Below are 14,729 nucleotides of genomic sequence, written 5' to 3'. Positions count from 1 at the left end.
ACAAAACAAAACAAAACAAAACAAAACAAAACAAAACAAAACAAAACAAAAGTCATCCCTCAGCCCTACCAGGCTGAAGAAAAGATGCCTTCTCGGGGCACTTGCCCAGAGCATCAGGATGAACTCTATCACCGTTTTCATTGTCTTGCTACTTCTGTTCCTCACTCCCCAGATGGGACATGCTCTGTAAGGGTCATTTTAAGGGACAGAGCAAGCAGATGGCCAGTCACTTCACCTGGGCTGGACACAGGGTGGTAAGAGGAAGAACACTGAGTGTGTGCCTGGCCTTGTGTGAAGGATTCAGGCACATTCCTGCACTGCGCAGTGGCCTTTCACACCTTACTGTTGCGACCCTCAACACCACTGGGGGGCGGGGGGGGGGGGAAGCTCTGGCTCAGCGTTATAGGCAGAAGCCCTGTTTTGCAGTTGAAGGAATAAAATTGGGGAGTGGAAGTGACTTTCTGGAGGCTGCACACAGCATGTTTCACATGACCAAGGAGGAACTGAAACCTTTAGCCATCTGTCCTGGGGCCCAGGACGTGCTCCAGGGCCCAGCCCCTGTGACCCAGTGCCTTAGGCACTGTGATTTTCTAGTTCCTACATATGTGCGGGCTCTTCTGTGGCTTACAAGGAATTGACAGAAAAGAGACAGTTGCATAGGGGAAAGGGAACAGCCCAGAGGACACAGCTCCTGGGGGATCTTTAGGTAGGTGGGTCTGGTCAGCTGGGCTTTGTGACTCTGGGATCCCAGCAGCAGGGAGAGACTCTCCACCAAGGGGAATGGTTAGGGCTATATTAGGACTGCTGGGGGTGAGTGATGTGTCAAATGGCTTTTGTCCATCCGTCTGTCCCCCTATAGACCATCCACCCCACAGTGACCTCTCTCTATCTTTTGTGCCCTGAAATGAACCTCCACCTGGTGTGGACCGAGGTTACAAAACGTTCACTTTGGTTTCCCAGTTACAAGTTCTTGGTGGCTTGGCACTGACTCGACAGCCACAGATTGCCTGGGGCAAGAGCGGCACGCCATGCTCCCGAGCCTGTCAGGACGATGTTTTATGTCTCCTATAAACACCCAGTGTGCCCGAAGCACAGGGCAGTCTGTTCACTTCCCCCAGTTTTGCTGGGCGAGGGAGCTGGGTCCTCAGAGCAGCTGCCTTGTTGAAAGGGGATAACAATCATGGGGGCCCCCCGGGAAGTGGGGGCTCAGGCAGGGGGTGAGGGAAATGGGAATTGGCCTCTTGGAGCTCTTTCTGGAAGAGTTCAGGCTATTGTGAGGACAGAAGTCATTGTTAAGGGTTTAGCATCTGTCGGTGCAGCTGGCTGTGGGCAACTGCAGGGGAGAGAGGGTGAGAGGAAGAGGTTTGGGGTAGGTGAGGGGAACTCCCTGCCCTTGTCCCATATGTCCCAGCTATATCTCAGTGCATAGTCCTGCCACTGTCTGGGGCTCTCCCTGCAAGTCTGCTCTTGATTTCTGGTCAGCAGCCAGACCAGGAAGAGTGAGCCCTGACATCCAGGATAGCTAGCTCAGCACCCAGCCCTGCGCTTCGAATTCTTTCCTTCCTTCCCTTATGGAACATGCATGGTGTGTCATGTGATATTCGAGTGGCACGCGCGTGTGTGTGTGTGTGTGCATGCACACGCATGTGCATAAGTCCCAAGTACACGTGCGGAGGCCAGAGTAGAATGTCGGGGGTTCTCCTCTATTTTCTCGAGAGGGAGCTTGCTGTTTTCTGTCACTGAGCTCCAGTAATTCTCTGGCCTTTGTCCTGCCCAAGGCCGGGGCTGCTGAAGTGTGTTGCTATGACCAGCTTCTTATGTGGATGCTGAGGAATCAAACTCGGGCCCTCGTGCTTAAGCGGCAAGCCCTCCTAACCACTGAGCCATCTCCTTAGTCCTAATGGTCTAATTTGGGGGGGGTGTCAAAAAATTTCTTGATTTTGGGCTGAGGGTGTTGCTCAGTGCTAGAGCACCCAACTAGCATGTTAGATCCTTTGCATCCCCCCCCCCCCAAATAATCAAAAATCCCTGGGGGATTAGCTCCAGGTACAAAGTGTGAATACCTGAGGCTGGATTCCCCAGAACCTCCGTGAAGCCAGGTGTTGTTGCAGGAGCACCTGCAGTCCCAGCATGCCTTGAGTGAAAAAGGAAACTCGCCTCGGGGCACGTGGGCCAGTAGCCAATGAATGCAGCAGGGAACAAGTCACCTTGCTTCAAACTACATGGAAGCTGAGGTCTGATGCCTGAAGTTGGCCTCTGACCTCCACACATGCATCATGACATTTTCACGTGTACACACGCACACACGCACGCATGCACGCTCACTGAGTTAGAAACGTGTTTGGATCTGTTTACTCCGGAGGCCACAAGCCAGAATCGGCTTCTCCCCTTAGGAGACGCGTCCGGCCCACATGCTCTGGAGGCAATGGGAACTCACCAGCACTGGCTGGACTCCAGTAAGTGGGAAGCTGAGCTCTTCCACGAAGCGTGGCTCCAGCTGACACGGACTCCATTCTCCCATGTTCCTGGGAGCCTGGCACTTGCCGGGTGCCGGGCTGCCATCGGAGCACCCTAACAGGGCCAACCAGAGCATGGCGGCCTCGTTCTGGGATGACTCAGAGGCCTGCAGGACTTGGCAGAGCCTTGGGGGACTTTCCAAGAACTGTGGAAACGTGGGCTGGGGTAAGCCCAGGTGAGAGGCTAGGCAGCGTAGCCTTGCCTGTCTCTGGGGGTTGTGTTCAGGGCCATGTGGGGCTTTTATTGGTCTTATAAGACCTTATTTGGGGGTCTCAATGAGCTTGCGTCTTCTGAGAAACCAGAGGCCAGGGTCCTTGTACAACTGGGTCCGTCACCCTGCCATTGCACTGCCCACCCAGAATACTGCTGGCCACTCACTGAGTCTCATTTTGTACCTTCCCTCCTGGCCCAGCACAGATGGCCCTTTTGCCGCCCGTCCCACAAGCTCGGGCCTCCCACACAGACCCAGCTGGTCATGGTGCACGCTAACCTGTCGTCACAGGTGACGCGGAGTCACAAAGTGTTCAGGAGACTCACGTTCGGAGCTGTTATCTTTCCTAAGGATCATGGGATATCCATGCTGCCATGGCCAAAGGGAAAGACTTTTTTGGGAGGGCCGAGCTTGGCATCCCACTGAGTGATATTCCTGCAGCTCCATGTCTCACCTGACGCGTGAATCAACTTCATGTTGCTGGGAAAGCACACCTGACAAAAACCAGTTTAAGGGAGGAAGGGTTTATGTCAGCTTTCAGTTTCCAGTTATAGTCCCTCACGTCAGGGAAAGTCAGGGCAGGAGCTCGAGGCAGCTGGTCACATTCAGTCCATAGCGAGGAAGCAGAGCTATGACTCTGAATGCTCAACTAGCTCTCTCCTTTTTGTATGGGGACCCCAGTCTGTGGAATGGTGTTGCCCATAGTCAGAGGTCTTCCCACCTCAGTTAGCCTAACCAAGACAGTCTCGCATAGACACACCCAAAGGCGAACCTGGTGTCCATAACCCCTCACAGGTGATTCTAGATCCTGTCAAGTTGACCATCCATAGAAACCATCACACCTAAGTACCATCTGACACCAGGATTGTACACAGCTGCCGCCCCCCCCCCCCCCACCAATATGGACCATGAGGTCACAGAACCATGGTCTTTCTATCCCAAAACCCCAGCAGTCTTCTGGTATAAAATTGGTTTTAGGATAAATATTGATTAGCTCAGATCTATGTCATTGGCAGTCTTTTGTCTTAATTGCTCAATTTAATCTTAAGAATATTATTTTAACAAGCATGTTGGGTTTTATGTTTATAATTTCATGCTCATTTAAAAACTTGCCCCAGCTGGAGAGAAGACTTAGCAGTTAAGGCACTTGCCTATAAGACCTAACAACCTGAGTTCAATTCCCCAGGATCTCTGTAAAGCCAGATGCACAAAGTGGCACATGCATCTGGAGTTTGTTTGCAGTGGCTATAGGCCCTGGTGCACTCATTCTCTTTCTGGCTCTCTCTCCATCTATCCTTCTCTGCTTGCAAATGAATATAATGAACACTGGCCTCATGGTCATTCTCTTTATTTCCCACTTCCCCGTAATTCAGAATGTTCACGTGGTGAAATTTCAGTTCTGTAGTCTTATCACTTCTAATAATGTGCACAAAGTTGTCTTCCCAGTGTTCGTTGACCTGAATTAAATACGGCCTGGGAGTACGCGGAACAAATGCGGAGTGGCGTTAGTGCGGGAGGTCTGGTCACCCACTGTCTCCTAATTCTGTGCTAGGGATCCAGAGAAGAGGGTGGGTACCAGGCTCCCCAGCAGGATGCTGACCCTGTCCACCAGTCCACTGCAGGTTCTGGGTAGCGGGCTTTGTGGAGTAGGGAGGAAGCAGGTGTGCACTCTGTGGCTTTGAGTGTCTGTTGTCTGCAGATGAAGGGGATTGGCTTTTCCTCCTGTGCTTCTGGCTGCTCACGTTTAACCTCTGGATGGGTTAGGGGAGATGGCGGGAAGTGGTCCATGAAATGCGATTCTGCGGGGATGGATGCTCCTGGTCACCACTGATTTAGAGAGGAAAGGACGGCTCTGAACATGGTTGTGAACATGTGTTAAGTGACCGCCTGGGGGTATTCGTAGTATCTTAGTCCCGTGTGATATCGAGGTTTCTATGGAGGGGTGTTTTCAGTATCTCAGTCCCATGTGATGTTTTGTGACTGCACAGCAGGTGTTCCTAGCATCTCAGTCTCATGTGATGTTGGGGTCTCTGCCTAGGGATGTTCTCAGCATCTTAGTCTTGTGAGATGTTGGGGTGTCTGCCTAGGGATGTGTGGTAGTTGGAATAGATGGCCTCCAGTATACTCAGTGTTTATTTGTTTGTCATTTGCATTTGCAGCCACCAGGCTGGAGGCAGTGTCACTGGGTGGATCTTAAGGTGTGGTGGTGGGGTCAGGTTTCAATCTAAAGATATGCAAAGTGTGCCTAGCTGGAGGTCCTGAAGTGTGCTATGCTGTGTAGCTTTTGGCTTTTGGCTTGTGCATCTGTGTGTGTGTGTATCTGGTCCTATGAAAGCAGGTCAGCTTCTTTTGCTATTCTGGAACTTCCCCAGGATCTGAAAGCTTCAATAAATATTCCTGCCTCCATAATTGTACCTGGTCTGGAAGTTCATCTCAGTGAACCTGAAGCTGTCTGCTACGGGGTATTCCTAGCATCTCAGTCCTGTGTCATGTTGAGGTGGTTGGAGTGTTCCTAGCATCTCACTCTTGTGTGATGTTGGATATTTTCCTAGCTATATTCCTAGCATCTCAGTCCTGTGTGATGTTGAGATGATCACTAGGAAGTATTCCCACCTCCTCAGTGCCATGGTCTTGTCCCTTCTGTGAGTATAGAGAGGACAGAGGCTGAGTCACCCCCTCCCTCCCTGGTGGTATCTTCTGGCTCTCTGCAAGGGGCTCACTGTGGGAGGAAGGAAGCTCTCACTACTATGTGTGCTCACATGGCTGTGCCCCTGAGCCTCTGTTTATACTGGTGCAAAGTGGGTCTGGTCTGACTCTTGGTAGTGACAGAATAGTGAGGTTAGGCAAACTTCTTTGTATCTAGCAATTATACAACTTGGAAAAGACACACGACAACATATTTAGAAGCCCTGGACAAGAGTGAAAAACTGAAGCTGGGGGAGTCTCCCATGGAGGGGCAAACTCAAGTGGATAGGGCCTTTTGTATGAGGACCTTACCCACTCCTCAGCAGAAAACTGAGGTTCCGCAAGTGTCTTTCAGCATCCATCTCTATAACAAAATGCCAGAGACAGTCAATCTGAAAAGAAGGAAAGTAGCTGGGGAGATGGCTCAGCAGGCAAGAGCACTTGCTACAAGCATGAGGGCCCAAGTTTGATTCCCCAGGACCCATATAAACATCTGGACCTGGCCATGCACATCTGTGGGAAGCCGAGATTAAAGAATCACAAAAACTGCAGCTCCACGTTCAGAAATACCCGGATGAGCAGGAGAGAAAGGGACACCTGATGTTTCCTCTGGCCTCTTTGTGTCTGCAAGTAGAGCGTACCAGCACATACATGTGCATACACTGCACTTTACATACTACACATTAAAAAGAAGAAGGGGTTGGAGAGATGGCTTAGAGGTTAAGGCACTTGCCTGTGAAGCCAAAGGACCCAGGTTCGATTCCCCAGGACCCACGTAAGCCAGATGCACAAGGGGCACATGCATCTGGAGTTCGTTTGCAGTGGCTGGAGGCCCTAGTGTGCCCACTCTCTCTCTCTGTCTCTCTTCTATATCTCTCTCTCTGCTTGCAAATAAATAAAACTTAAAAAAATACAAAATCAAGACATACTAAAGAAGAAGAAGAAGAAAAGAAATAGTGGTATACACCTGTAATCCCAGCACTTCAGAGGCAGAGGTAGGAGCATCACTGTATATTGAGACCAGCCCAAGACTACATTCCAGGTCAACCTGGGCTAGAGCGAGACCCTACCTTGGAAAACAAACAACCAAAAAAGAAAGCAAAAAAGGAGGAGGAAGGGGAGAGAAGGTGAAGAAGAAAGGTTGATGTTGGCTCACAGCTTCAGTGCATGGTCCCCTGGCACAGTTGCTTTGACCCATGGCACATATACGTCATGAGGGGGCTCATAGTGGGAGAGGTCTGTTTAGGTTACGGCAGCTGGGAGGTGAAAAGAGAGAGTGTGGGATGGGAGTCCCAATGATCTCCTTGACGTGCAAGTGACCTAACGTCCTTCCACTAGGCCTCACTTCCTCAAGGTCCCCTCACCTCTTGTAGTATCACTGGGACTAAGCCTTCAACACATGGGCATTTGGAGGACGTTCAACACTCAAACTACTGGACCAAATATGGGACTGAAGGCTAGAGTGGTGATGCTGGGAAGCAGGGGTCCCCAAATCCACCCATGTCCTTGGTGGATCCTTTCATCTCACCTGTGCAGGAAAGTCCCTGAGGGTTCTAGCTGGAGGCTGAATTCAGTGGCCGGGTGAACTCTTCCCACTGCAGGAAGGAAAGGGGTTGGAAGTCTGAATTCAGCTAGGTTCACTCTTAGCAAGAATGGGATTCTCAGAAGTCACAGGGTCCAGTCTCCATCCTTCCTTCACAGTCCAATGTCCAATAAAATCAGCCAGCTTGCAAAGAAAGAGAACATATATCATGCTCAGGAACAGATGGTCCGCAGGAGCCAGCCTCAAGATGACCCGGATGTTTCAATGAACAGCTGTGTTAGTCAGTGTTCTGTAGGGCAGATGGAACTGATCAGACAGGTACAGATACATGGTGGGGTATCATGGGGAATTGGAGACCCCAAGTGCCCGCAATATCGCTCTCTGAGAAGAAAGTGAGTGGTCTTATTCTGACTCCAAAGGCCTGAGAACTGGCTAGGGGTATGTGTGAGAGAGGAGGATGCTGTCATATGTCCTGGCCTCAGAGGCCTGAGAACTAGGACTTTTGAGGTGGAAGAGACAAAGATGGATGTCCCAGTTCAGAAGAGGGTCAGCTGGCCCATCCCCAACCCATTCTTTGCATCTAGGCTTTAGTAATGAATTGGCTGATGCCCACCCACATTGGTCAGGGCCATCTGCTTTCCTCATTCCCTGGATTCTGTCGTTACTCTCTTTTGGAAACATCCTCATCGACATACCCAGAGAGAATGCTGCCCAACTCTCTGGGTACCCCTCAGCCCAGTCAAGTGGACATACAGAGTTAACTCTGATGACAGATTTATACATCTGGTCAAAGATTCAGAGGGAAACCTATGACAAAGAAATGAACCAATGGAAGACAGCAGAGGAAGAGAAACTATTGTAGGTGGAAAACATGTCTGAATTGAAGTCCTTGCGTTGGCTTGATACAAGGTTGCAGATGGCAGAAGAATCATTGAACCCAAAGACAGGCCTGTGGTAGTTAAATACTGTAACAGAGAAAGATGTTTGGAACCTCAGACATGGGGGGCATTCTCAAGTGGCCTAACATAGGTATCCTGGGAATTGCAGAAGGAGAATGAAGGAGAGAGAGGGGGAAACAACAAACAATAAAAAAAAAAAAATCATGAGTGAGAAAGGCACTGTACTTTCTAAATTCCAAACTATCATAAAACTGCAAATTCCCCTAAGCGAAAGGAAAGGCCTAAATTAATGGAAGTATATACTATGTTCATGGATTGAACGATAGTGTTAAGAGGCTATATTTCTCCATCATGGTTAGCTGTAATTGCAATACAGTTCCTATCATTTTCCTGGCAGGTCCCTCTTCCCCCACAAATTGTTCGCTGATTTTAAAGTTTATATGGAAATGCAGAGAACCTGAGGATAGCCTAAACATTCTCACAGAAGAACAGAGCTAGATGGCTTGTACCTGATCTCCAGACTCTGTAAAGTGAATCGAAGCATGAGCTGACTGCTCATGATAGAACGGAGTCTTTGACGAATTATTCCGGGACACCTGGATATTCCCGTGGGGATACTGTACACAAAATTAATTAGGGTGAGGCGGGTGTGGTGGTGCACACCTTTAATCCCAGTACTAGGGAGGCACAGGTAGGAGGATCACTGTGAGTTCGAGGCTACCTTGAGACTGCATAGTGAATTTCAGGTCAGCCTGTACCAGAGTAAGACCTTACCTTGGAAAACAAACAAACAAACAAAAAATTAATTTGGGTGGCTCAGAGGATTAAGCATAAACACTAAATCTGTACAGCTCTCCACATCTGTGACTTGGGAGAAGGCAAAGATTTCTTTGACCTACATGGGATTTCTTATCTAGCACACTGGACAGAATGAGGACAGCGTAGAAGAAAACGCTAAATGAGGGCTCATTTAATTATGAGTAAATGCTTATACAAGCACATGAAGAAAATGAATAGCTAAGCTAGAGGGTGGGGCAAGGGACTGTCACCAAACATCCGAGAAAGCACTGGCGAGATGGGTTGTGGTGGGATGATGGGATAGTGGCATGGCATAGCATAGCATGGGGTGGGATGCCCAGCCAAGTCCATGTGTCTTGCCAGGGTACTTTCCATCTTTACAAACCTTACCAAAAACACTGCGGAAAACCATTGCCTAGCATTTTTCACGGGGCTTGGTGGGTGTAGGTGTGTCCCTGGATGTGGAGAGTCAGCCAGGGGTGAGGGCACTGGGAAGTGACTTATTGCCCGGCCACCTTTTCCAGACCCCACCAGTCCACATGAGCTTCTTCCAGTCTCCTCTGTCTCAGAATTGTCCTGACCTCCTCAAAAAACCCCCAATTCCTTGTTTTGCTACAGTGGGGCTAATACCTGCTTCCCCAGGTCAGCGGATGGCTGGGTACCCCTCCGTCAAAGGCTTCAGAGCTGGGCACCATGGAGTGCATGGGGTGTGAAAGCATGTGGCTGGTTCACTGGAGCAGGGTTACAGAGATCATGGTGACGCCACGGGCTGGCCTGCCCACCTGCAGGCCAAAGAGGGTCCCATTCTAGTTGGTTGGAGATGGGGACTATGTAGGGGTCTTGTTTGAAAAGGATCCCAGCTGGGTAGGGCCAGAGTCCTGGAATCACCTTAGATGCCCCCACGATGTGGATTGAGAGAAAGAGGGGCTCCAACTATTGGCTTGTAACCAGACCTCAAAACCCTGGTTCCAGGCCCATTAGCCATTTTTATTCATTTTCCTGGTCTGTTGAATATGTAACACCCTCTCCTCCCCCCCACCCGTGGGCCTGTCAGAGTGAAGCGGATGTCTGTCTGCAGGCTGTGAGCCATCCCATCTGCTTCGAGCTGCCCGGTTCTGTAGCCCAGAGCGTCTGTTTCTCTCTGTTCCACACAGTCAGAATTCTCGACGGCAGCACGGCCAGCAGCTTTGCTCGCTCTGTCTCCTGGCAGAAATTTTGGAGGTGACTGGCACTTGTTGAAGAACCCCTGTAACCCACACTTGACCCGATAGCCCAGTGGTTGAAGTGGCAGGCCCACATCCTTGGGGTCAGAGTCCAGAGAGGCAAGGAAGGCGACTCGTGTCATTGTGAATGACTGTGGCCAGACCTATCTGGGATGGACCTTTGGATGGATCATTGAGAAAGTCCAAGAGATCAGATTGAATCTCCTCATGGTGTCCTGAGGGGGGCCTAGGTATGTCTAGAGGCTACACGTACCCCCATATTATTCCCCCAGTGAGGAATTCTTTCTTCTTCTTCTTCTTTTTTTTTTTTGGTTTTTCGAGGTATGGTCTCATTCAAGCCCAGGCTGACCTGGAATTCACTATGGAGTCTCAGGGTGGCCTCGAACTCACAGTGATCCTCCTACCTCTGCCTCCCAAGTGCTGGGATTAAAGGCGTGCGCCACCATACCCGGCTTTGAGGAATTATTTCTAGTGAGGGAAAGGATCTGGGATGGGGTCTGAGCTTGTCTTCTCTTCCCTTGCTGTGTGTTTCCCCCTTCCCCTCTCCCTCCCTGCTCACAACTATGACCTGGATGTGTTTAGTGCAACATGGTCCCAGGACAGTCCCCTTTCAAGGATTTTATGAGGCGAAAGAGAGTAAGTGGCTTTATGAGAACTTTAAGTGGGCATGAGAACATCCACTTGTAATCCCAGCACTCTGGAAGGCGAGGCCAGCCTGGGCTCCATAGTGAGTTCTAGGCCAGTCCATGCATTTGAAAGGCTCAGAACTGGGTGGGTAGCTCTCTGATTGTTATGGTGTAACCTATTTCTGGCTAGCATCGTACCTCGGCCAATGCATCTGGAATGCAGCAGAAGATGTAATAAATACCAGAAGCCACTGTTTCTCCCATCATTTGCCCTCTAGCTCACCTGCATCCCTGAGCCCTAGGGCACAGTGACACCAGCACCCCCTCCCTTCCTCTGTGAAGCAGGCCAGCAGGAAGAGGTGGTTGTTGGGATGCGTTGGCCAAATCAGAGGAGCTCTTGCTGAGCACCCACCAACATGGTGGGGTGGCAGCTCAGAGGAGCTTGCTGTGTCCGGGACACACATCTCCATTTGCAGCACCCTTGGGAAGGTGGCCCTGGGGCTGTGCCCATGGTCTCGGCCTGTAGGCATATGGGTGATAGAGCAGAATCGAAGCTTCCTGTGTTATAACCAAACAGTGCTCTCCTTGGCTCTGGCTCTGGGGAAGTGTACCACACACGTGTGTCTCTCTATTCTTATTTCTTGGCCGCCAGACGTGGGAGGCATCCATGTGTGGGCCCTTTGCCCTTGATCTTCACTTTGGGATGGTGAGACCCCCTCCCCCCCAGGGCTGAGATGAGAGTAAATGGGCTCCTGATGCTGGGTGTGGGTTGAGGTTAAAGACTCTGCTGTGGGAGCCAGAGTTGCACAGTCCTGCCAACCAGCCACAGAGGATCCTTGTCCCCTGGGCCTCAAGCTGGTATGGGTCCCTAGTATTTGCTCTAGGGCTAGGTGATGGCTATGGGAAGCAGAGCCTTCTAAGGCGGGCAGACCCCGATGGCATCCTCGACCCTGCTTGATTCATACTCACAGAGCGCCTCGCCATGTGGAAGAGGAGGTTTAGGCCAGGCAGGTGACCTAGCCAGGGCCCTGGGCTGGCCCACCTCCCCACTACAGACGTGCTCCCCAGCCCCTCCGCCCGAGTGGCTGGACTCTCCCTTCCTTGCTCACGCAACTCCCCCTGTGCAGTGAGCATGACCTGGGCGAGGACATCTACGACTGTGTCCCGTGTGAAGATGATGGTGACGACATCTATGAAGACATCATCAAGGTGGAGGTGCAGCAGCCCATGGTAAGCCACGTCCCTCCCCTGCAGAAACTGGGGTGTCCAGAGGATGTCCTTCCCACCACCCCCCGGGCCCCCCTGCAGAGCATCTTTGCAGAGTTTCTCCTCTTGGTTCCCCTCCCTTGCCTCATGCCCTTCTTTCTCATCGAGATGCTCCCTGGTGTTCCCAGCGTGACCCCCACTGCTCTGAAGCCCCTCCATCTGGGAGCCCATGAGGTTTTTCCTTCAAAGGTTTCAAGGCTCTTACCCTTCAAAATAGTAACTGTGCACTCAGCCTAACGCAGTGCGCATCATTGTACCCCTTTGTGCCGACAGGGAGGGGGCTGGTGTTGGCTCAGCCAGCCAGCTGCATGCATGCCTTTTATGTTGGACGATATTTATTTCCACGCAGCCTTGGCTAATGATCTCGCGGGTGCCGGTTTGCACCAGCGTGGGCTTATTGCCAACAGCTGCTGCTCTGAAGGCGGGGGTCTGGCTGGAAGAGATGGGAGAGGGAGGGGGCTGGCGGGGCAGGCCACAGCCTCCTCAAAGCCCCCCAATCTTGTGAGGGGTGCGCGTGACACCACTTGCGGTTGTGGAGGCTTTTATCGAATTGTGTTCCCTGAGGAAAGTGGGAAATTTATCAAAAAGCGAGCATCGCTGGCTGTGTGGGGGCTGCCAGCTGGTGGAGAAACAGCAAACTAGGGAAAGAATCCTGTGGAGGCCACAGAGAGCCTTTTCCAGAAGGCTGGTGATGAGCTGTTGTGTCCCTGGCTCACTGGGAGATACACAGGGCTGGGTCCGGGCTACCCACAGCCCTGACCCTCATGCCACCTTTAAGAACAGCTTTCATCTCATCTACCCCCTAGGGTCCCTACCATGGTCAGGACCCTGCCCAGAGCAGTTGAGGGTGGCTTCAGTGGGTGACTCTGCTGGAGTCTGGATTTGAGAAGGGGCTCTGGTTGATTAGGTCCACATGACTTCCAAGCCCTGGACAAGCTGGGTGCCCTGTGGGTCAATGTGAGCCTTCAGGTGCAGTGGCCTGGGTGACTCTTTGAAGGTCCCCACCCCCATCCTGTCAGGCACTCTCAAGAACTACCCCCCAACCCCCCACTCCAGCCACCCTTGGCCAGAGTGGGCCCTCCCGGGAGCTTGCCTCTGTCCTTGGTCCTGAAGTACCAGTAAAAGGTTATTTGCCGAACTCCAAAGGGAGCGTGCATGGCCCCGTCCTCAGGACCAGCCAGCATCTGAATGCCCAGAACCGGTGCTGGAGCTCTTGACTTGTCTGGTCCATGGGTGGACTGGACTCCTGCTTGTTTCTAGGGTCCCCAGAGACTAAACAACAGGTCCCCTGCCTCCTCTTCGTGTCAGGGGCTAGCTGAACAGTCTAACTAGGAAGTCGTGGGATGGTGACTTCTGTAAAAGAGAATAACTCCAGGAGAGGGGCTGTTGCCTGTGTTGCCTCCTGACCCTCCCCACCACACTCTGGGGAGGGCTGTGGCGCTGCTGTGGGGCTGTGGCTGATTGGGAGGTGGGCATCCCTGGCTTACCAAGCACGGCTTAAGGACAGTGGACACTGCTGACTGGTTCAATCTCGTTTGCTCCTTCATGCTTTCAGATTAGATACATGCAGGTAAGTGGCAGGTAAGGCAGGCTGGGCAGGCTCCTGCCAGCACCATCTTTCCCACCTTTGGGGGAAGGTCTCAAGCCCCTCTGAGAAAGCTCAGGACCATGCCCTCAAGGAGATACTTTCAGGTACCCAGGAGTCCAGCAGGTCATGGATCTTACCACCCCACACGAAGCCCTAAGCAGCAGTCGGCCTGGCCCTGGCCTGCACAGCCTCGTATTGCATGGTGCTTTGGAACACTGTGACCCGCAGTACCGAGGGAACTCCTGAGATCATTGTGACTGTAAATGGCTGGACACTTGTCACAGTGCTGCTTCTGCAGAGCCTTCTAGGAAGATGTGGCTCACTGGGCCTGAGAGAACACTTAGGAAACCTTCCATAGTCCCCTGTGTCAGGCACAGTAGGGGCAGATCCCACTGTGGAGGTGTGTTTCCAGGTGACCCATCTCTGGGATGTTATCTCAGGCCCTCTGGTTGGAAGCCAGCCTGGGGGTAGCAACGGGTCCTGGAGGTAGCGATTGGCTGATGCCAGTTGATGGACGGAGCAGGCTTGTGCACGTAGAAGGTGCCTCGGGCACGTCCCGTCTGCCTGTATGCCAGGCTCCACTTCAGAGGCCCTCATTCTGGTTTGGTGACAACTGTCGATTCTGAGGCAGAAGCAGGTGCTGGGGCATCTAGGAGCCTCTGTAGGTTCCTTGGTGCTGACCCCCATCAAGTCACCTCCTGTCCCTGTGCCTCAGTTTCCTCAACTTCAGATAGTAGGAAGGGGTTGGGACCCCTTTCTCTCCACCATTGTTGCTCTTCGACCCTATGGCCCTGCTGGTAAGGCTGTGGCCTGTTGTGTGGTGTGGGACGGGTGACCTGGGACCCATAGAATAGGCGCTCAGGTGGCCAGTGGGATCCTGACCCACCTCTCGTGTTCCTTCTAGAAAATGGGCATGACTGAGGATGACAAGAGGAGCTGCTGCTTGCTGGAGATTCAGGAGACAGAGGCCAAGTACTACCGCACCCTAGAGGACATTGAGAAGGTGAGGCTGGCTGAGGCCTGGAACTCGGTGGCAGCTGGGTATGGTCATGAGGTAGAGCCTTAGGGCAGGTGTGATGGGTTGAGGGGCTTAGTGGCCCCTCAGCTTTCCTGTCTGCCCCTACCCTCCCATGGCAGGTCTCTTGACCTCCCTCCTGCCTTGTCTCTTTTCCATAGTCCCACCTAAGCTGGGTATGACCGTATTTATGTTCCTGGACATGCATGACCTGAGCTAAGTTCTCTCTACCTCTCCCCTTATCCCATAGGACACAGCAGCGGGATCATCCTGCGTTGGAAGTGGTCAAGCATTAGATGACAAGAGTGACCACCCCAAACCCCTAGTCAGCCCCTGTCACCTACACTCATCCACTGGC

The 14,729-nt window shown here is 52.0% G+C and overlaps 1 protein-coding gene across 1 annotated transcript in view; it reads left to right on the top strand.

Annotated features, from left to right (window-relative positions):
• Nucleotides 1-14,729, top strand: part of Vav2 (vav guanine nucleotide exchange factor 2) — a 207,494-nt gene that overhangs the window by 147,041 nt on the left and 45,724 nt on the right. Inside the window, exons 5-7 of the mRNA XM_045133914.1 lie at nucleotides 11,630-11,732; nucleotides 13,324-13,338; nucleotides 14,261-14,359. Coding sequence (XP_044989849.1) covers nucleotides 11,630-11,732; nucleotides 13,324-13,338; nucleotides 14,261-14,359 — 217 coding nt within the window. The remainder of the gene's footprint in view (nucleotides 1-11,629; nucleotides 11,733-13,323; nucleotides 13,339-14,260; nucleotides 14,360-14,729) is intronic.

Source organism: Jaculus jaculus, chromosome 1, assembly GCF_020740685.1.
Source record: "Jaculus jaculus isolate mJacJac1 chromosome 1, mJacJac1.mat.Y.cur, whole genome shotgun sequence".
Lineage (NCBI taxonomy): Eukaryota > Metazoa > Chordata > Mammalia > Rodentia > Dipodidae > Jaculus > Jaculus jaculus.
Note: the sequence above shows the minus strand (reverse complement) of the source record. Positions and strands in the feature narration are given on the sequence as shown.